Here is a 23,908-nt window from a genome sequence, read left to right as displayed (position 1 = left end):
CACGGAGACTCTTCATTATAAGCCGACCTTTGGGTCATCATAGAATCAAGTAGCCCCATTGTGGGGCTACTTGGTTTACCCAGGGGGTGGGTACGAAAGTCCCCTTCTCCCAAGGAGGAGGCGGCAGCTGCCTGGAGCATGATGGATGCAACGGCAGCCATTTTCAACGCTGCTGCAGCCCCGTGCACCAGGAAGTTCAGGATTGGGATGGCAAACATATACGCGGTGGAGAAAGAAGCTGCAAATGAAGGCTGGATACTGCTGTGCCTTCCACAAATGATTGGGTCAGGATGTAAACATTTTACAGTAAGTTCTTATATTTATACCTTTTTCATAAATTATGTAACTTCAGGTGTTAAAATAGTCCACTGCAATTTATCATATTGTAGTGTGATTTCCAATACAGCATGGTGCCCGAAGGGACAAGAGGTAGTCATCTGTGGTTTTTTACTATCTGATGGCTGACAGTTGCAGTTCCATAAACATAGGGATTATCGTTGCAATTAACACATGGATAGTGTAACTGTAAACCAATTTGTGGATGTAGCTGTGAGTTAACAAGAAGTATAGGTGAGTTTTTAAATAACATCTTTCTATGATTTAATTTATTCTGCTCTGTGACTTGTACGAAAGATATATTAGAAGCTTCAGCACAAACTAATTAACAGCCCAATCCTACGGGTGCCTTCTGCTGATGGAACGTGTGTTCCATTAGCAGAATGCTGAGGCTGCAGCTACAACTCATGCATTGGGGCTGCCAGCTCAGAAGGATGGTCACCATGGGCACGAACTACTGGAGCATCTAGCCGCCACCAGAGAAGGTGAACTGGCATGGGGGGTGGGCTGTGGGTGGGGAGGGAAAGGATTGGAGTGGTGTGGAGAGGATCAGGGTGAGGATTAAGTCTGCCAGGAGGTGTGTTGGAGGAGACCAGGCACCGGATACTGGTGGCAATAGCACCACTGATATCCTGTGCCTCCTATACAGCCTAAACACACCCTGTTGGGTCCACTCAGCCTTGTACCAAGGCTTATGTGTACATATACAGCAGGGGTGCCCAAACCCTGGCCCGAGGGCTACTTCTGGCCCTCGGGGACTCCCAAACCGGCCTGCAGGGAGCCTCCAGTCTCCAATGAGCTTCTGGCCCTCTGGGGACTTGCTGGAGCCTGTGCTGGCCCGACGCAACTGCTCTCAGCATGAGGGCAACTGTTCTACCTCCCATGTGACCTGTGTGCTCCCTCCACTGCTTGCTGTTTCACATCTGTGATGGTGCAGCAGCAGTGAAGGAAAGGCCAGCCTTGCTTTGTGCAAGGTCTTTTATAGGCCCTGAGCTATTGCAAGACCTTCATTCATTCATATAAGTTCCATCTCGAATATATTCATGTATGTAAATTTATTCAAATTTGAAATGTAAATTAATTCTTTTATTTCCCGGCCCCTGTCACAGTGTCAGAGAGATGATGTGGCCCTCCTGCCAAAAAGTTTGGACACCCCTGATATAGGCTAAATATAAGAGGAGGCACATTTACTATTGTAAAGACCATGGAATATTCATAAAGTGGTCATTTTAAAAGAGATTTAAAATGTTGTTAAGACAACTATGCATAATTATACAAACATGCGATGTTTCAAGGCCTTTGATTGACTTTGGGCACAATTCTAACCGGCAGTTATGCTGGTATAGGTGGACCTGGAGGGTCGCAAACGTGCCGTAAAGCACGTTTGCGCCTCCTTAGGTGGGAGCTGCATTCAGATGCATCAACCCACAGACAGAGGCAGAAGCCTCTGCCGTGGCTCCCACAGCTTGCCTCCTGGCTTGCCTGCTCCAGCGCGGGTTAGGATTGCGCCCATTGTCACCCAGTATACAACTGACCTCTGCCTGTTCATCAATTGAGTTGTACTGTTATTCTTCGTCTCAGTCATATTTACAGATTGGCAACATTTTTTTCTACATACTTGTGATTTTTATTTATGATAAAGTCAGTGAGGAGAGAGCTTCAAGAACTAAGCCACAGATTTGATAAAACCTAGAGTGCCTGAAACCACAAGGTCACATACATGTGAGACTGACATTGCTTTTCAGATTTTCCATGTAGATAAATAGTGGAAAGTGAAGTTTATTTCAAAATGCCATCATAGCACAAGAGCCATTTCTCCTTCTGAACTGACATTTGAGACACAAAATGGTATCTCCAAAAGGGATACACAGTAAAAAATGAATGTCTGCCACTACTGAAAAACCTGAGAGAACCTAGCTGACTGCTCTCATTATGATATACAAGTTGAATCTCAGTGTTCGAAAGGGTTCTGTTTCCAGAACTCACTTGGATAGCAAAAATCATTTGCATGATTTGTATTTGCATTAAAGCAAATTCATTTAAAAAACAATGTCGCTTTTCTGGGCGATTTAAAAACAGCCTTGCTTACCTTTGTGATGTAAGACAGTGTCATTAGGAAGACAATCCATCAATCAGTCTCTCTCTAGGCGCTTAGAAAGACTTTGCTCCTCAGTGACCCCTCCCTTCACCCAGAGTGCAGTGCTGGGAAAGAACGCAAAGTGATTATCTTTCTTTCATGTGCTCAGGGGAAAGGAAGGGGTCAGTTGCCTTGGAGTGAAGTTGTTCTAAGTGCCTGGAGAGAGAAAGATTGATGGATTGTCAGCCAGTTGCCCTCTCTTGCATTAATGAGGCTATTGTTAAAGGACTTTTCCCCTTTAATTTAAAGGACCCTTCTCATCGCATTGAGATAAAACCAGGGTGAAAAATCCGTGGATTATATCTGTATCTCATGGGAACTGAAAAGAAAACATCCAGATGATTGCAAAGGACAAAAGGAAATGTCTACCCTGTGCCCAGATGGGGCGCTAGTCATTTCTTGCACAGTTCCACTGCAGCCCGCCCACCATAGGAAAGGGAAAGATAATGCTCTAAGCCACCATGTTCTCACCCCCTATAGGACACTGCTGTATGTGCAGCCAGGTAGTACCACTCTTCCTCACAAACACTGAGTGCACATTCCAATTCAGAGACCATGCACTGCTCTGACTCCTGTCTATGTCTTGTTATGCTCTCTATGTTTCTCTTTGCTTAGTTCTTTTATACCTCATCTAGCCTCAGGGTGGGACTTTCCAGGTTAGAGAGGAGGAACCTGTCAGTTACCAGCAATGCTGGAAAGAGCATGCGAATTGATGGGGAGGCTGCTACAACAGGAACTGTGTCAAATACAAGCCTAATGACTGGCCAATGCAGTAGTCCTTTAAGTAAAATGTAATTAGTTTATTATCTACTTAGATACTGCCAGACAACATAGCATCTCTTGTACATACAGTATATACACTCAGAATAAAATGTTATCTGTTTAACTCTCTAAACTTCAAATAATGACAGATCTCCCATAAAGCTTTCAAAGCATGTACTCTTTTCTCTGTAGTCAGTCCAAAAGAACAGAAGCATCTGAGGTTTGCAAGATTGTTGAACTCTCACTAGAATCACGTTTCTTACCAGTAATCACATACATCCACTGAGTAGACAATGTATTTCAGTATCATTATGAACAGTGAGTTGCATGCTGCAAAATCAGCCATAAAGTGGAAAATCAATTTAGGGCGTGTTTCCTTGTATGTCACAGTTCCACAGAGCAGCCATATAACAGACACAGCCATCTGGTTTGAAAAAGTTAGTGGATCAGAAAGCCAGAGCACAAGGTAGGCTGTTCAGTTGCTTACTGTTGCTCTGAACGTTTTTCACACAATTAGTAATTACCATTTATCATACATTTTTCCGAATTAAGGAGCAACAGTTTCTATTCTATACTTTCACTGACTTTCATACTGAACTAGTGTTCCTTATCACTTCTTCCTTGTATCGCTTTTTGCAATTTAAAAACAACCTTTGATTCTTTAGATTTAGAACAAGAATGCTGCCTCTTTTATACACTAAGGGCCCAATCCCATCTACAATCCCCAGAGATAGCAATTCCCAAAGTCCATCAACATTCTGTGCAGTCTGCCATTGTGTCCAGCTCTGATAATAATAACTCGGTATTTATATACCACCTTTCTGGTAATCGAATTACTCCTCTGACTTTATTCAAGGCGGTTTACGTAGGCAGGCATATCTAAATCCCTCAAGGGGATTTTTACAAACATAGAGGTTCTGTCTTTCAAGAACCAACAACATTTCAGAATGGATCTTCCTGGTTTGGTCTCACTTCTGGCTTCCAGTTCTCCCACGCAGGCTGGCAAGCAGCTCCCTCTCTCACATGGAGGGCAGCCAAGACGCTTCCTGCTCACACCAAGAGGTCTCGCCATTCTCAGCCGTTCAGGGAGCTGCCGGTGTCCTTGAACTGGCGACCTTCTGATGTTATTTTCGGGCTAACAGAGGCTCTACCCTCTAGACCAGACCGCCTGCCCTGATGGACCGTGGAGCACTGCCACTGGTGCAAAGACTGGGAAACTGCACACCATCAGTGTCACTCTGCAGATTGGCTGTCAACATGTTATGGTGGTGGTGACTGATTGGGTGTGAGGATTGGGCTAGGCCGGCAGCAGATCAGGGTAGGAGGGGGCGGATCTTGGCGTTTGTGGGATCCAGAATCCCCATCACAGGCCTGACACTCCCCCTTCACCCTAACAGATCTACAACAGCAAAAGAGCTGGCGTAATCTGAATAGGCCCTTGGAGTAGCCAAGGAAGTAAGTAAATGTTTTCATTACTTACCTCTCCTGTCTGACCTTGTCCCCAGCTGGCCTGCCCAATGCAGCAGAGGCTGTCAGTAGTGCTGCATCCTGCAAGGCAGTCCAGGATAGATTGGTCCATGAACTACATTTTGGGACTTATTTAGGGAATCATGGAACTACTAAGATTGCCCACACAATTATCTCAACACCAATTTGCTACCCTTTGATGCCACAATAAAACCAATGGAGGCCAGGATCCTATACGTTGCCACCTACTTCATCCATTGCAATCAAAACAAAGGCATCCAACAAATAACAGGCACATAACAATGTTCTGGCTTCCTGCAGCTGCTGTACCAGGATCAGCTCTACTGATTACATCCAAAAGTCAGTCACAAATGGATTCCTGCATATTTAGTGCATCCATAAAAGGAATTTTAGGACAATGACACAACCAAATGCGTACAAAAACCTTAACTAAATAGCATATCATATCATATGCAAAATACAGATGTATCTCAGTATACCTACAATATTTTACTGAAATACAAAATACAATAAAACAAATTTTTACTAATTCTGTAACAAAATACATATATGTCATTTGAACCTTGCTTTACTGTTGATATTACAAGCAGATAGGGGTACAGAATGTGTATGGGATTTAACTCACAATATAGGATTTAATTTATGGGATTTTACGAAATTGTCCAAATTGCTGTTGTTGGCATCTTTGTTCTCTTAAACATCAAAGACACAATCAGCAGCACACCCAGTGTTGGGGAAGCGTTAGTCAAGAATTTCACTATTAGGTTGCTCTAACCCCTCTTTGATACGTACCAAACTAGACAAGATGTGGGAACTCTGTCATGGGATCTTCCAATATCTTTTTTTTTTCAAAACTGAAAAGCATAAGTTTTGTCCTCTGCACTGAATTTTGGAACTGAACTGAGAGTGTCATGAGCAAGAACCCCACTTTAGAGAAAACTTTTCCCCCTCCCCTATAAAAGATAGCTCTCTGTGTAAACTAGACTAACTTAGAAATCAGCCTATCACACTCACTACGCTGATCAGGGTTCTAGATCAGGGGTGTCAAACTCATTTCATACAGAGGGCCAGTTAGCATTCAGGGCTCCAGCTGAGGGCTAGAAGTGATGTCATTAAGCAGAAAGTGACATCATTAAGCAGCTAATGGTCAGAAATCAGACCCTGTTCTCATATAGAAACTCATTAACTGCAAATGACAGAAGAGAAAGTATGCAAATCTTGATCATATTTCAAGATTTGGGAAAGCCCAATTTTCATGTGGGCTGCCATTTCAGCTGTAACACTGTCAACACCTCAGCAGCTGAGAGCCTGAGGGCTAGATGAAAAGCTTCCAGGGGCTGCATCCGGCCCCCGGGCCTTATGTTTGACGCCCATGTTCTAGATCAGGGATCAAACATAAGGCCCGGGGGCCGGATGTGGCCCGCGGAAGCTTTTAATCCGGCCCTCAGGCTCTCAGCTGCTGAACAGTGCTGAGGAGTTACTGCTGAAAGGGCAGCCCACTTGAAAATTGGGCTCTCCAATAACTTGAAATATGATCAAGATTTGTGTGTTTTATCTTCTGTCTTTTGCAGCTAATGAGTTCCTAAGTGAGAAAAAGTGATTATTTTTGATTTTGACCTTTTTAATGACATTCTTCCTGCCTAATGACATCACTTCCGGCCCTCAGCAGGCATCATGAATGCTATTTGGCCCTCGGTATGAAACAAGTTTGACACCTCTGTTCTAGATGCTGTATCACAGTATCACAATAGCCTTTCTCTTTCAAAAGTACACTGGAGTCCCATGAATGCCTGGTGGCACCTGAAAACAACAGACTTGACTGAAACCTATCACACAGCTAGTCAGAGGTCCAGTTCCCTTTTTTTGGGAGCAGTGAATGTCTTATTAATTTCAAGTCAGCCTATCAGAGCTTAGGGAGCAAGGTTCCCCCCCAAAAAAAGGATAAAAAGAGAGCTGTTCAACTGGTCTGAGACAGCAAGATGTGCTGGACTTGCAAGATATAAGTTGGACTTTACAAGATGCCAGTCAAGCCAAAATGAAAGCCATAATGATGTCCTGCTAGGAAAGAGTTAACTCTAGGAAGATCTTTCCCTCCAATGCAAGGAAGATGCTGAATTGAGAGACACCCTGGACAGTCTGCATGTGTCCCTGGTTCATCACCATGCAGACACAGTCACTTCCTGCTTCTGGTGGTAGTTAGGCTGCATTCTCTGGCGTGTTGCACTTGTGACAGCCAGAAGGCACAATACACCACCAAAACACAGGTTCTGGCAGCTTAAATAGGGGATAGGACTGGGCCATAATAACGCATAGTAAAACAACATGGCACCTAGTTCTCCACCAATTCCTATTATGCTTTAATCTGGAAATGTTTAAAGATTGCAACTTTCAGAATCCAGTGCAAACACCCCTCAGCCACAAGCAAGCAGCAGTTGCTGCACTTGAACAATCACATGAGCACCAAAGAGTAATTTGTTTACACACAGAATGTCTTGAATTGGGACAAATCTCTAAGCGTGCTGATAAAATATGTATTTTTAACATCTTTTAACTCAGCATTGCTGCCAAACACAAATGAAATGCTGAAATAAAAAGCTTTCCTATGAAAAATTTAAAACCCAAAACCAGAAAGATCTTTCTTAAAAACTCAGGAATTATATGCTAGGACACAAAGGTTGTCAGGAATTCTGATTTCATATATTTTAACAAACAAATGCTACTTCACAGAAATCTGGGAAGGAAGGGTATATATTTCATGAACATTTTCTCACTCCATGAAACATGCCCCTTTACTGATTTTTCAAGGGATGGAAACAGGGTTGAAGTGCTCACGTCACTGCACCCCTGACTGGTGTAGTGTGTCTCTTCCTGATGTTTGGCATTATGATATGTCAGAGTGAGTTTGTAGCTTTGAACTGCTACTCTAGTTTTTGTTTCCAGTTGTTTCCGTTCCTCTTTGAACAGGAACTGTCTCCAACTGGGGAATCTAGCAGCAAGGCCCAAGTGGCCTGATCTTTGCTGTTCTGGGACCACCCTGATAACGGCTGGAAGGTCTACTATGGCTTGCCACCTCACCCAAATCTGGTGCATGTGTGGCACTAATAGAGGCCCTGCTAGCCTTATATAACAGCTGCCTTAGGGCCAAACTAGATGATTGTGTGGTTGAGGCTTGAGTGTTGTTGTTGCTGCTGTTGTTTTCAATAACATCTACATGAGTCCTTGTCACAGACTGGGACAGTAGCAGAGATGGCTTTAACTCTTTGCTCCTTTCATGTTCCCAGTCCAGATCAAGTAGACTGCAGCTGCTATTTGCAATGGAAGGAAAAGTTACCAACAGCTCCAATCACATAATCAGAGTATCATTTAGTTCAGCCAACTTGGGCTTTCCACCAGAACAGTTGCTCTACAGATTCCTCAAGCACTGCCTCCCCACCAAGATAATCAATTTGGCTACAGAACGGCAACACCAATCATAGAAAAAATGCCTATTTGAAACAGACAAATAAAGCACTAAAACAGCAGCTGACTGCGACAGCAAACAGCAGTGAACCAGTGCAGAAAAGGGAGTTTCAGGGAACTCTGGGAGAGAGTTTCTAGCTCCTCAAACCCGCTTTGGTTTTCTCATGCTGAAAATGTTTGTCTCCCAAAATGAAGCATAGTGCAACTGAGCTGTAAATTAAAGCTCGGTTTTTCACTTTAGTGTTGTCATATTTTCAGTTTTCAACTATCCCAAGTTAATTACAACTTTAGCAACAGATTTAACCCTATGAGAAGCATCAAAAGAGCAAGGCATCTTTCCTACTTCTCACATATTTTCCCTCAAAGTGCTGTAATAAATTTATTTTTAAGAGCTGACAGGAATGGTAACAGGAAGAGACAATTAATCACATTCTTGGTACAAGACACTGTCACAAATTTGCACATGAGAAAAAACAATTTAAAAACTGTTATTACATCATTTGTTCCCATGTTCTTTCACTTGCTCGTTTTTCACAAATTCACTAATCGTCAACTTGCTCTTAAGTTCTGCCTGCTGGTGACATCAAGATATTGAGAGTATGCTATTTATTCTGTTGTATTCCATTAACACATTATTCCATGTGTGGTTTTTTCTATTATGGATTTCAATGTCTGTCTAACAGTATGCATTATAGTCACTCCACCAGTACGAAAAGTGGATCAAGATGGTGCTCTATGCATGCATAGAGGTAGAGGGTCCAGATTAAACATGAAACTAGGTGTGAGAAAAGCTGGCCGAGTACCTTTTAACTGAGTGTCTAGATATTAGTATTGTATTACCTTCAATCACTTCATCATTTGTTATATAAAAATAGGTAACAATTCCTATTGTTACCAGTCCAACAATTTGGACTGTTCCTGTCAATGCACTTGTTGGCAACCTTCAGTCTCGAAAGACTATGGTATCGCGCTCTGAAAGGTGGTTCTGGAACAGCGTCTAGTGTGGCTGAAAAGGCCGATTCGGGAGTGACAATCCCTTCCACACTGGGAGCAAGTGCAGTCTGTCTGTGGTCTGTCTCCCTGGCTATGGGCCTTCCTTCTTTGCCTCTTAGCCTCAGACTGTTGGCCAAGTGTCTCTTCAAACTGGGAAAGGCCATGTTGCACAGCCTGCCTCCAAGCGGGCCGCTCAGAGGCCGCTTGGTCAATGCAAGTTCCAATCCAACCGCTTGGAACTAGTGTCAATGCACTAGTTCAACACTTAACACTGTAAAATAATTGAGGTGATTTTGAGAAGCCCAGTATAAATGACATAATCTTATAAAATGCTGGCAACCTTCCCCCTGACTGCTGTTTCTCTACGCTGCCTAAGCAGGACTCCCTCTCTCTCCCCCCCCCCATTTTCTCTCTCTCACTCCCCATTTGGTACTGGCAACTTCAAAGTGGCATTTGTTCCAAAGACCATATAAAGGGTCATATAACCCTGCTTTTATGCTTTTCCTCAGGCCTTTGTCCATACAAATATATTCTCTTAGATTCTCTGTGGTCCTTTTTATCACAGATCTTCCTTTCTCAGGGTCTTCCTGTGACCTCAATGTCAGACTTATGCTCTGTTATGACCTTCCTTTTTTTAGGAATATGGGTGTTCTTGATCACAGCAGCAAGAGATGTCTTTCTGTCAACTCTTTTAGGTCACACTCAAATGCCTGGCATCTGGGAAAGATATCTGCATTTGCCTTCTTTACTGTGCCAGGCTGATCTTTGGCATTATTTTAGATGGTCTTTGTTTCTTCTATGCAGTGATCCTTTCTACCTAGCCAACACAAGGGACTACATTCTACTACAGATGGTTTCCACACTCTCCCTAAATTTCTGTGTAAACTGAATTTCCTTGTTAAAGGCTCTATAAAATGTTTAACATTATTTGATTGAGTAAAGATATATGGAAGCCTTTGCCACATTCTGTTAAAACAATTTTCTCTCCTGGACTGAACCCAAATTTTTTTTGTGGATTTGCAACAGAAGCCACCTGTGCCCAGTGCTGATAGGCTAGTGCATGTGACAGACACACTCACCCCCCTTCCCTTTTCTAGAGCAGTTTTAAAACTAAAAGCGATTTTTCATGCATAACTAAAACATACACAAAAGAACATGTGAATGAACAGTGCAAACTTATGCATGTCTATTCAGGAATAAGTCTCACTGGTTCTATAGAACTTACTTCTGCGTAAGTGCACACAAAATTCTAGTCTAAATATATATGAAGCACTTTAAAACTTTTTCTTTTAAAAGATGGACAGGCTGCCTAAAGCATGGTGGGGAGGGAACAACAAAATTGACAACTGAATCAGCATTCAAATCACTGGAAGGCACAACTATCTTTTAACATAGCAAGTACAGGAAAAACCATAGCTCATGGTGCAGAAGAAAAACAAGGGTACCTGATGTTTTAAAGTTCAGTTCGTATGCAACCAAAGAATATTATTTTCCAGGTTATCCCAAAATAAGACTCATATATGCCTCAGTAGTGTACCAAGGCCAGGGCGGGCAGTCTGCCCTGGGTGTCAAATGTGCACAGAATGTCAGATGCACCAGTGAGCAACTGGTAGACCTGGCTTCTCCCAGAGATCTTCAGATGGATGCCAGATCCACCCTTTGCTTCAAGCAGCCAGCAGACCTGGCTTCCATTGGGGGGAAACTCAAGGAGGTGGCTAAGTCTACTCATGACTTTGAGAGGCCTGCACTGGGTCAAATACCCTAGGTTGGGTGTGTAATTCTTTGACTTGGGTTTTGCCTAATAGGGTAGGAATCTCTGCTCGTTACTACCCACAAACATATTTTTGTACATTAGAGATGAACGTATTTATGCTTACTGCATTTGATAAATAAATTTACCTTCTTGTCTTCAAAAGCTGGAAATTATGCTTTGGCCTGCCAGGAAAATGATGTGCATTTATGATCCAATCACAGCTAATGATTCAAAAGTAGGTCTATTTGTCTAACTCTTAATTTTTTAAAGTTCAGATGAACAGGAAACAGGACATGTTTCAACATGCAATAAACATTTAAGTTTCTCTGTACTGCACACACTGTCCATCTATTTAGCAGTTGCCAACCAGAATCCTCCATAAATTTTGGCAGCAGGACATAAGTGGTGATAACCACCTTCAGTTGTTAATCTTTGCAATCCAAGGCCCGCTGATGGCATGCTAAAATAAATTCTAAGACATGACCAATTTGAAATAGTTTTAAAAAAATATACAGAACCAACTTCCAATGCCGTCATGGAGTAAGCAAATATAGACCAAGAACTGATTGTAATTTAATATTATCCACTGCTTTTGTTTTCTCCATCACATGAAATTCTCGACATGAAAATTGACCGTTATATAATTCTAGATCAGCAATTTTCAACCATTGTGCAGTGGCACACTGGTGTGCCATGAATGATCCGCAGACGTGCTGCGGGAGCTTGAGGGAAGGTCATTTATTAGTAGGGCTATTGGGGGATGTGAGCCCCTGCTGGCAGTGCGCTGTGCCTTGTCAACTGTAAAAAAAACCAACAACTAATGATGTGTCTTGTCAGTGTGGCAATTTTAACACCTTGTCAGTGTGCCATGAAATGAAAAAGGATGAAATTTGCTATTCTAGATCCTAGCTCAACTGTGGGTTGCAGTACTTATAATGTTGGATTAGGTCAAGGAAAATTCAGGTCCATATGCCCAACTCAAGTACAAAACACACCTTGAAAAATCACTATTAGCCAAGTAATGTCAAACCAAGATCCCTGAAAGAAGAGTAGGATACAGATAAGGCAAATACAGATGTAGGTAAGGATTGGTTCAATCAGGAGCACTACATATGTCAGAACAAGCAAGGAAAATGACCTCTTCCCATGGATATTGACAAGCAGTCATGATGAAAACAGAACCTAGCCAATAACAAATGTGTATGTTCTACTTGTCTTGAGCCTCTGTTGGATACAGTGGATTATAACATCAAATCATTCTACTTCAGTATGATAATCACTCTTACATAAGAACATAAGAACAGTCCCACTGGATCAGGTCATAGGCCCATCTAGTCCAGCTTCCTGTATCTCACAGCGGCCCACCAAATGCCCCAGGGAGCACACCAGATAACAAGAGACCTCATCCTGGTGCCCTCCCTTGCATCTGGCATTCTGACATAATCCATTTCTAAAATCAGGAGGTTGCGCATACACATCATGACTTGTACCCCATAATGGATTTTTCCTCCAGAAACTTGTCCAATCCCCTTTTAAAGGCGTCTAGGCTAGATGCCAGCACCACATCCTGCGGCAAGGAGTTCCACAGACCGACCACACGCTGAGTAAAGAAATATTTTCTTTTGTCTGACCTAACCCACCCAACACTCAATTTTAGTGGATGTCCCCTGGTTCTGGTCTTATGTGAGAGCTTATATATATATATATAAAGTTCCCAGAGCACTCACCTCTCTCTCTCTCTCTCTCTCTCTCTCTCTCTCTCTGTGTGTGTGTGTGTGTGTGTGTGACAAAACACAGTAGGTGGGAAGTCTGGCTGTAAAAATCTGTACTTTTAAATAACAGATTCATTCCTTTTTTTAAAAAAACAATGAAATACAAGTTTGTTCTTGATGCCAATTACAATGCAGCAGTTCAATAATACCGTATTGTAATGCATACCCAACTCTTGGCATGGCCAATGACTACACCTACTTCATTAATGATTTGGTGTAGCAGCTGTAAAGCAATTTCAACACAACATAAGCACACAATGTCTTTTACTCTGAGAATAAAATCTCATCATATGTTGGTTGGTTTCTCCCTGTCATGCATCAAACAAGCAGCAGGAGACCATTATCCTCCATCTATGCTCTATTCTACTGACACAATCCTTTAAATATAGTTTTGTGATTTACTTTCCTATAATCACAGCACAATAGGCCAAAGATGTGGCTTTCAAACAGCTCCATTTCAATCTATGCTTTGCTGCTTTGAAGCTGTTTCAGGCAAAGTTTCAAAGGACTTCAAAAAACTTTCAAAGGACTTCAAAAATCCCTCATAAAGGCTGTACTAGTGATAACTATCTTTTTTTTTTTTTTTTTACCAATTGCTGAGTAGAATGATTTTTTAAAGTTGCCATTTGTGTAGTAGCTTTTCTACTGTGACTTTTGTTCCTCCTACTATCCTGGTAAATGGATGAACTGTAGTGTCCATGACTGAACATAATTTTTAAATGAGTACTTGATCACAACCAACTTCTGGGGTGTGTGCGAGTGACATGGGATGCCCTTTCAAGGACTAAAACTCCCTAATAAGAAAGCAAGTGAACTGGTTTTCTCATATTCTCAGTCGGCGATCAGTATAATAACCTTGCTGAACAACTGTGCACAAGTTGCAGATGGAATAAAACTTGAGTTTAAAAGGCAGCATTCAAGATACCATAACTGGAAGCAGACAAATACGCCCTGTTAAGCCAATATATTAATGTAAAAGGTAATGACCAGCTGGAAACATCTGTGCTAAACAAACCTGAGGGAACATTTTCAAAGAAGCACATTCAATGGATAATGTAGTAGTTTACAAATTATCTTTGTGCAAGACTTTTTTGTTATCCAGAATTCTTTTCCTTCTATACAAAAGTGCTTAATCCCTTGACCTCAGTGAGTTCAGAGTAAGTTCTCAGTGAGATTCTAAGAAATGGAATCATCATCCTTGTTTCACTTTCATGTAGATATATACAAACGTGTGCTGTGTGTGGCTTATATGCATGATCATAACATGCAGTAGTAGCCAACACAGGGTATGATAGAAAAAACCTATCACAGAGTATGTTCATATCCCTTACAGAATTGTAGGAGACTGATGGAACCTGTATCCTCAAATAAGCTTTTAGAGGACTTTAGCCTTGTTGGCTGGAGCCCTAACAGGCAGTAATATCTGCAGATTTCCTCGTAAAAGTCCAGGCAGGTTTTCACAGATGCCACATTTGTCTCTTATTCCCATAGACTAGGCCAATTGTTTATTTGCGTTTGCTCCATTTTCCCCCCAGACTCCTTTTCCAGTGTTTGCTTTACCCTTCAAATTCCCTCTTTTCATTGAATACACCATACCTTGGACCAAATGAGCTTCCTCATAAATAAAAAGTAGTTAATGAATTATTATGAAACAAGGATTCAGTTGAGTGGAAGGGCCTGAAAGGTTATATTTTCCAGCTCTTTTGCCATTCCTCAAGTAGATCACACATACATAGGTCAGACAATCTGGGCCGGGACTCTAACATATTCACAAAATATGTATCCAGTGCAGTAGAAAGAACTCCATTGCTCAATTTCTTATCTTTTCTTAGCAAGGTTATCCTAACTGCACTAATACCAAAGTATCTAATTTTATTTCATAGCACAAACTTTGTTGTGCGTTGCTTGTCCCATGAGATTTTGCAGATATGGTACTTACACAGAAATATTACATAAACATATTAAATATTACATAAATATTACATTACTGCAGAATGACCAATGTCCTCTTTTTAGTCTCGTGCACTGGAAAATAACTTAAATCTCCTTTTCCCTGTGAGTGGGCTCCTGCAGGCAGCATGTATAGCCTTCTTATAATTCATAAATTATATGTAATATAGTTTTAAACTCAATAATAAGTTTAAATCAACCACTGTTTAAATTAACCACATGAAATCAATATACAAATGTTTTGTTGTGTCCTACATTTTCTTGGGTGTCCTACATTTTGGGATGCCATGTCCTCTTTTGTGGTTATGATATCTGGTCACCCAGCTCTTATGCCTTTTGTATATATTCTACCATAAAAGCCATTTTCAAATATTCTATCTCATTCTAGCAAGATCAAGGACTGATCAACACATGCAGTGGAATGAGGTATCAGAGGGACTGCTCTGTTTCACACAGTCAATATGGGGTAGAAAGACACCATTTTTTCGCATTCTATGCAAAAACAAAAGTATTATTACAAATATTACTTCAATACTTCCAAAGTATTACTTTGGAAAAGGTTCCAAATGGGTTTGCTCCCTGTTGTGCTAATTTTCTACATGCAAGGAATTGCTCATGCAAAAAACCATTCAAAAAAGTGATCCAATGCAAAAAGATAGTTTATTCCACCATCTTGTTCTGCTGCATATGTATACCAGACCCAAACAATGAACCCCTGGAAGGGGTGATAAGGATTTTTCTAATGACTTCCATTAAGTTCTATGAGACAATGAAAGCAATCAGGAATCTGGGACAAAAAAGAGAAGGGGAATATGACACCTTGCCTCTGGTGCAGGGCACCAAGCACAGACTAACCTTCCCCTTTCCAGTAATACAACTGACCCTAGCTCCGGCGCTGAACTCCAGTGCTGCTAACATGCCGTAAGACACAGGAAAGGAGGGGCCTCAACACCACATAGACTGCCAGCGGTATTTTTGGGGCAGGGGAAGGCAGGGAATGGATGGGATGGGGGCAGAAGGAGAGTGAAGGGAGGGGAGGATCAGGCCTGGGAGGGGAGTGGAGTCAGTGGCAGCCTTGCCACTGCATCCAAATCCCTCTCCTGAGCTAATTGACTCAACATGAGTGTCCTTGACTCTGCACCCACTCAAACGTGGGTGCAGAGGCAAGGAAACCGATTGCTACTGACAGCTGCCTACCCAGGGTAAGTGAACAAATGCTCCCTACCCCTGAGGTGACTCTGGCATCTAGAAGCATCCCAATACCCACAGCATCTGTTGGTCACCATTTTGGTGCTGCTGGAGCCATGGGCACTGGGAGACTTGGGATTGGACTGCCCTTGTACCCCTTTACATTCTATCCAATAAGTGAATAGTTGCCATTGACTTCAGTGGGAGAAAGTAAAATGTGGCACTTGGAGCGGGTGCACAGGAGTGCACTGCAACGCTCCAGAGTCCTTGAAATACACACCTCCACAAGCACCTTATTTATCATGAGAACAGGCACATGAATGAACAAGACCTTGCACTTCCTCAAGCCACTGTATTTTTTGAATAACAGATATTTCTTTGAAGTTGACAAATATTTGAGAAAAAATTCTATACTTGGAAAAGGACAGTGAAATTCTAGACCTAGACCACACAAACACTAGATAAAGCACCATCTGACTTATACCAGACTGCACATGGGGAATTTACATAATTGAATTCCGCTCCCGCCACACCCACCCACACAAAAATACCTGCTCAAGAAAACTAGGATGCCAGGGAGAACCCTTTACTCTGGCATCTACTTTTCTGTGTGTAGGATATTGCTTATAGCAAAGCATTCCATCAGAAAATTCATTTCCTGTAGTCTGAAGTGGTACAGTCTACACACAAATGTATCACATTATTTGCTATTTGTGAGATGTGTGTTTTTGTTCTTTTATTAAGGAGGGGGGAGAGCTTGCATTTTCTGTTTCAATTGAAATTTTATGGACTTCTGAGTAAAAGTTTGGCTCACACTGACTCTTAACTTCTGGGTTGTAAAGCTGTCCATATTCATGTTTTTCTAAGGAAAGCACAGATAAGAAACCCTAGCTGTCACCACTAGCACAACTGACTATATAACATAGTTTTAAAAGTCTTAAGAAGCACTGCACAAGTTAGCACAAAAAAAAAGGTGAGCAATTACTTACTGGAAAGGAAGTGCTGAGAAGTAGGGCCGAAATCCCGATGGGCCTCATGCAACTGCCTGATACGCTCATCAATGGCCACCTGGGTAGAGGGCAAAAAGACTCAGTGTAATAAAGGAGACAACAAAGTCAGGTACCTCATTAAACACTACTGTTAGATGTCTGTATAATTAAGAGTAGTGCTGCAACAATTTAAAATAGCTGAATTCAAATTTTACACAAAGAAAACAAAATGTATGGTTGTAGTCCTATACAGTGCTCAAATAACTGAGATGGGGGAGGGGTAAAAGTACCCCACCTCCTCACTTTTTAAGGCAGCCCTCTTGCATATTGTTATTAGAAGACTATGGGGATACTATATTTTGGCAAAAACTGGGTGGAGTTAAGCGGTGAAGCTTGTGGATTTCATGTAGGGTCGTCAATACACATTCCCACATAATTTGAGTACTGGTTGTGCACAGGGTTGCATTCCTGTAAGCAGAGATGACAGAGATGAAAGTCAAACAGATATGTATAATTATGTGCAGGATCACAACCCTAATGTGTTTGGGAACACATTTGTGGCCTGCAAAGGCCAATAGAGTGGGTTGCTAGCCTGGCATGACCCAGGAGATGCCTCCAGAGGCTCCAAGTAATTGTGTTAACTTCAGGAGCAGACCCTAGTATCCATGCAATCAGTGGTGTAGCTAATGAACATGTAGCCCGGTGCAGAGCTCAAAATGATGCCCTGAAAATGATGTCACAACCAGAAGTGACATCACACTCTGGCTTTTTAAAAAGTGCAAATTGGGGGGAAACCTGCCTCCTCCCCCCAGCAGTTCACCACACACTTCATCAGCCACCTCTCCCTAGCCAGTGGCATAGATAAAACAGCTATATGCTACCTGGATCAAAGAAGATTTTGTAGCCATCCTCCACGACAAAATCAAATTTAATTAAGTAAATTATTGGTTAGAGAAACTGTGTTGGGGTAAAGAGGGATGGTTATTCTACCCCTGCTAAATATAAGAGGAGCAGCACTTGAAAAAGTACCTCTTTACCAGTTAGCAGGAGTACCTGTGTACTCCTGTGTACTTCCATACATGGAAATGAGAGCTGACTCATATTAACACCTTAGTGATTCCATGCTGTATCATAACAACATCTCATTGGCTCTCAGAACAATCAGTCTCATGGGTCAGTTTTGAGTTAAGAAAATCTACTTTTTGTTCCATGAGGCAGTTGCGTTTTTGTTTTATGGTTAATAGGTCATAACTTTTGATAGAATACAGATATTCAAATGGGTTTGTTTCATTACATTCTGCTTTAAATTACCTTTCTAACGATGATGGTATTATTTGTACATACCAATTTTTTCACAATTTTGGCCACTGGTGTCAAGCTCAGCTTGTTGCCCCCCTAAAGCTTGTTGCCCTGCCCGCCTCCGAGCGGAGCGTGATCACTCCACTCTCACTTTCCCTGACCTGAGGAGCCCTGCAGGCGCTTGTGCCTGGCTCCCCACAGCCAGGGACGGCTGCTGCAGGAACTGGAGGGTGCACCCCAGTCCCTGCAGCCCAGTCAAAAGGGGAAGAGGAGTGATCACGCACCGCTTCCGGTTTAGCAGAGCCGGGTGCAATCGCTCCGCTGTCACCCTCCCTGACCTGGGGAGCCCTGCCGAAGGTAGCGCAGGGCTCTCCGCACCCCCGGGGGGCTGCAGGGGGCTTGGGCAAGTGCACCAAGCCCCTGCAGCCCCCCTGAGTGGCACCACCCTGGGGATTGCGCTGCTGCTGCCTCCCCCCGCCCCTGCAAAGACTTACTGCGGGATTCAAACTCCCTGCAAGTTTGAAAACCGCAGCCCTAGCCACATCCCATAGTGTTTCCAAGGGTTTCCAATCTTTAGTTGCAGTGGTGGGGTGCTAAAATGGGGAGGAGGAGACTGGGAAGATCCCTACCATGAGGTTTGTTGTGCTCAAACAAACATGGATGCAACTGGTTTTGATTCTGCCCCTATCGTAACCAGACTATCCAAAGACAGTGGTGAAATGGGAACAACAATTATTGACAAAGATTGGACATGATCCACATTAGATAATTATTTCCAAAGTCTTTTTAAGCTACTTCATAAGGAGGTGAAGGTGTGCATATGTTCAGCAGGCTTCAGCTGGCATCTAGTCTAACTGACCCCTTTTTCACTTCTCATCATCCCTAAAATTATTGAGTTTTGTAGTCTTTCCTAAAAACTTACTTTTTTTGATAAGCCATAATTATCTGGGCAATATGAGAAAAGGGAAAGGAGTAAAATCAAGGGTAGTTTGCTCCTGAAACATATCTCCAGTGAATTACCAATATGGTTCAACAATGCCTTTGAACAATGCCTTTGCCCAATTTGCCATTGAACTTGCAGGTCTCTACTTAGCATAATAAAAGACTATTTAAGCCACATTGGCAGTAGGCATGTTTATCAGATAGGGCAGTGGTTCCCAAACTTTGAGGGAGCTTTATTTCCTCAGTAAGTTTTTGCGAGGGAAGGGCAAGGGCAGGGAAGCGATCCCCAAGATCTATCCCATAAGAACATAAGAACAAGCCTTGAAAGCAAATGTGCAGCGGCAGTAAAGAAGGCCAATTCTATGCTTGGGATCATTAGAAAAGGTATTGAGAACAAAACGGCTAATATTATAATGCCGTTGTATAAATCGATGGTAAGGCCACACCTGGAGTACTGTGTCCAGTTCTGGTTGCCGCATCTCAAAAAAGACATAGTGGAAATGAAAAAGGTGCAAAAGAGAGCGACTAAGATGATTACGGGGCTGGGGCACCTTCCTTATGAGGAAAGCCTATGGCATTTGGGCCTCTTCAGCCTAGAAAAGAGGCGCCTGAGGAGGGACATGATTGAGACATACAAAATTATGCAGGGGATGGACAGAGTGGATAGAGAGATGTCTTTACCCTCTCACACAACACCAGAACCAGGGGACATCCACTAAAATTGAGTGTTGGGAGAGTTAGAACAGACAAAAGAAAATATTTCTTTACTCAGCGTGTGGTTGGTCTGTGGAACTCCTTGCCACAGGATGTGGTGATGGCGTCTGGCCTGGACGCCTTTAAAAGGGGATTGGACAAGTTTCTGGAAGAAAAATCCATTAGAGGTTACAAGCCATGATGTGCATGTACAAGCTCCTGATTTTAGAAATGGGCTATGTCAGAATGCGAGATGCAAGGGAGGGCACCAGGATGAGGTCTCTTGTTATCTGGTGTGGTCCCTGGGGCATTTGGTGGGCCGCTGTGAGATACAGGAAGCTGGACTAGATGGGCCTATGGCCTGATCCAGTGGGGCTGTTCTTATGTAAGATTGTGTGCCTATGGGGGGCAAAGGAGGGGTGCTTTTACTTACTTGGCTCAGTGAGGGCTGCTGGAGGCTCAAGAGGTGCAGGGAGCCCAGCGCAGCCCTCCACAGGGCTCCCCAAGGCTTTGAACCTTGAAATGGAGCAATTGTAAAGCACCTCCTGCAAACAGAAAGTGCTTTGCGATTACTCTGTTTCAAGATTCCAAGCCTCAGGGAGCCCTGCAGAGGGCTGCGCTGGGCTCCCTGCACCTCTTGCAGCCTCCAGCAGCCCTCACTGAGTTCAAGTAAGTGAAACGCCCCCCTTCACCCCCCCCTTAGAGACACGATCTCTTCCCTGCCTCTTCTCTTCCCCTGCCCCTTAAAGGGACAAGGGAAGCATTACACAAACTGGTGGGTCACAACCCACCAGTTTGACAACCACTGAGAAAGGGTATTTATGAGTTCAACCTTCTGTGCAACCTTCTGCAGGGCTCCCCTGCAGCCTTGAAAGCAAAAGTGGAGCAATCGCGCCCTGCCTCTGCTAAAGTGGTACATGCAGCCAAGCCCCTGCAAATTTGCAGCTAAAACTACTAAAAAAAAAGGTATTATAGCGAATACCAATACATCTACAGCCAATATTAATATTGTTCTCTATTTCAGATATAGGAAACCAATCATTCAAAGAGATTTGATGCCAGAATCTCAGAACAAGAATTTCCATGTTGGATTGTGTCAAAGGACTACTTTAGCTTAGCACACTGTCTTCAACAATATCTCAGATGTTGTTGGGTAGTTTACAAGGGTGGAATGCAACCTTCATTTTGCTTTTGTTTGTTCGAAGCATCTGGCAATCAGAGGTATACTGCCACTGAATGTGAATGATGTATTTCTGGCTAAGATGGGAAGTGGCCACTGGGAGCAGTAGCGTCTCTAGGGACTGCAGGGGGGGGTGCAGGAAGCACCAGGTGACACACGGAGGGGGGGTGACGCGCCAGCTACCGCCCCTGCCCTTCCAAGGAAACTCCTGCCTTAAAGTGCAGCCGAGGCTTCTGAGGCAAGCCTCGCACATGCGTGATGCTGCAAGAGCCTCCTGCCGGAGTTTGGAGGGTTTTGAGGCACGCAATGCATGGCAACCTCCAGCTCAATCTTGGAGGGGCTTCTCCCTGCAAACGAAGGGCTGGAGGTTGCTGGGGCGTAGCACTCTTGTGCCCTCCCCTCTTTCCTCCCAGTCCTCACCCGAGCAGCCTGGGGGCTTTGCACGTCCCTGCTGCCAGCAGCCTGTCCTCCTCCCTCTCTGTGCACAGGTAAGGGGAGTTTCTGCTGCTCCTCTATCTACCTGTTTCCCAGCTGCCTGGCATTTGCTTTGCAAACAGGCAACTCGCTGCGCTTGCAAGAAGCAGGCTTTGTTTTTAAAGAGACAGCAGCCCTTCCAGCCCAATCCTCTGCATGTCTACTCAGAAGTAAGTCCCATGACAGTCAATGGGGCTTACTCCCAGGAAAGCATGGATAGGATTGCAGCCTTAGAGCCCAGTCCCCTGCATGTCTGCTCAGGAGTAAGTCACATTAAAGTCAATGGGGCTTACTCCCAGAAAAGCGCAGAAGGGCTGCTGTCCCTTTAAAAACAAAGCCTGCACGCCCAGTGAGTTGCCTGTTTGGAAGGGAGGGTTCAGTTCTGCCTTTGTTTTGGGGAGGGGGTTGGAACTACTCTGTTTCTGCGTGGCTGGATGTGCCCCAACTGCAGGCTGCACTCAGAAGCCCAGAGAGAGGACAAGGAGAGTGATGGTGTGGAGGTGAGGATTTCCTCCCCCCCCACAATGATGGGGGGGAGGGAGTTTGTTGCCCAAAAAAAGGCAGCCACTAGAAATCTGAAATAATGCTCTGCAAAAGTAGAAGGGGAGGTGGAGATCCCCTGTTGCTAGCCAACTGCAGGAAGGTGGGAGCAAAGGGCTGAGCTAGTTGTAGCCCTGATGCTGTGTGTGGGACTAGAGACATTTGTGAAACCCTCAGCAAATTTGTCTCCTCCTTGGGCTTCTCTTTACCTTCCTCACTCCCTCAGCCTGTATATTTTCAAGATTTTTGCCTTCTCCAACATTTTCTACATTTTAAAACTTCCTTTCCCCCCCCCCACTGTTCTTTCCCACCCCAGACAAATAGAACAGAACAAACAAATGGGGGGGGGGATATCTGTAGAGAGAGTTGCAAGAGTCAGAAGCAGGAGAAGGGGAGAGGGGAAGCCTGGAAATGCCTGCCTCTCTGTAATATTGCATCCCAGCAGGATCAGTGTCAGGGCAGTACTACAAGGGTTACAATGCAATTCTATCCATGCTTACTTAGGAGTTGGCCTCAGTGTATTCAACTGAACTTACTCCCAAGTAAGGATGTGTGGGATTGCAGTCTCCTCCTTTGACTGAAATTGAGCACTGGAAGTTGTAGGGCAGGGGTGTCAAACATAAGGCCCGGGGGCTGGATGCGCCCCCTTCCCCCCCAGCCTTTTTATCAGGCTCTCAGCTGCTGAGGTGTTACAGCTGAAATGGCAGCCCACATGAAAATTGGGCTTTCCCAAATCTTTCTCTTATGTCATTTGCAGTTAATGAGTTTCCATATGAGAACAGGGTCTGATTTCTGGCCATTAGCTGCTTAATGATGTCACTTTCTGTTTAATGACATCACTTCTGGCCCTCAGGTGGAGCCCTGAATGCTAACTTTGGCCCTCTGTATGAAACGAGTTTGACACCCCTGTTGTAGGGTATATCACAGAGCAGCATTTGCACAATTGCATATATAGTTCACAGGATATATGTGCTCCAATTACAAAACTGGGAATTATTCAAGATGTTGAATTTTTGATTTCTGTTTTGTTGAGGGGAGAGCTAGGGAAGAACAAGGAGTGATGATATTCAAGCTAGTACTATTGGTAGGGAAATAATGAGACAGGAACTCAAAATCTCCTAGAGCTGAGAACAGCTGTAGGTTTGAAGGCTTTTGAAGAGAGTGACACTGTATCTTTAAGCAGAGGCTGGGTAGCTTCTGTCTGGAATGTTGTAGCTGTGGACACTCTACACTGGCAGAGGGCTGGACATGATGATCTTGAAGGTCCCAACTCTGATTTCTATGATTCTCCATGTGACATCCTGTGATGACTCTTCACATGACGTTGAACATTACTTGTAGTATGATTTCACACAGAAAGCATTGAAAACCAGAATATGTGTGTATAGAACAAGTGTGTCCTCTATTGAAGCCAGAAGACTAAACCTGTTGAAGCTAGCATTTTATAAGCTGAATCAAGTTCAGTTCCAGAAATGTGTACATTTAGGCAGTGTGTATGATTTTGTAATTTAAAGGTCCAATTTTAATGATGGGGGGGGGCAGTGATGTGGGGCGGAGCAATGATACATCACCACACCCACTCCTCAGGATCATTGCCCCACCCACTGCATGGGAGGAGGTCCATTATGAGAGGGTGTCACACTGGTCTCCCGCACCAGGTGATGCAAACCCTAGTGACCCCACTGACTGGGAGACCCATCCTCCATGTAATATTGCATCTTTTCCAAAAAACCCTTATTCTAAGGATATCACAACATCCAGTGGCAATGTTCAAAAGATGTCATATAGCTTGGGAAACAACTGGAGACACAGTACTCTGAATTCAGAGGGTCTATGCCAGTGATTTTCAACCTTTTTCATCTCATGGCACACTGATAAGACACTAAAACGGTCAAGGCACACCACCAGGTTTTTGACAATTGACAAGGCACACCATGCTGCCTGTGGGGGCTC

The 23,908-nt window shown here is 43.5% G+C and overlaps 1 protein-coding gene across 4 annotated transcripts in view; it reads right to left on the bottom strand.

Moving 5' to 3' along the window:
- The window catches only part of DMD (dystrophin), a 1,248,719-nt gene that overhangs the window by 162,225 nt on the left and 1,062,586 nt on the right, over positions 1 to 23,908 (bottom strand). For all 4 annotated transcript variants that reach the window (XM_066619666.1, XM_066619670.1, XM_066619667.1 and 1 more), the window contains one exon: positions 16,828 to 16,906. In XM_066619666.1, coding sequence (XP_066475763.1) covers positions 16,828 to 16,906 — 79 coding nt within the window. The remainder of the gene's footprint in view (positions 1 to 16,827; positions 16,907 to 23,908) is intronic.

The sequence above is a fragment of the Tiliqua scincoides genome, chromosome 3, assembly GCF_035046505.1.
Source record: "Tiliqua scincoides isolate rTilSci1 chromosome 3, rTilSci1.hap2, whole genome shotgun sequence".
Classification (NCBI taxonomy): domain Eukaryota; kingdom Metazoa; phylum Chordata; class Lepidosauria; order Squamata; family Scincidae; genus Tiliqua; species Tiliqua scincoides.
The sequence above is the reverse complement of the archived record's forward strand: the minus strand, read 5'-3'. Positions and strand labels throughout refer to the sequence as shown.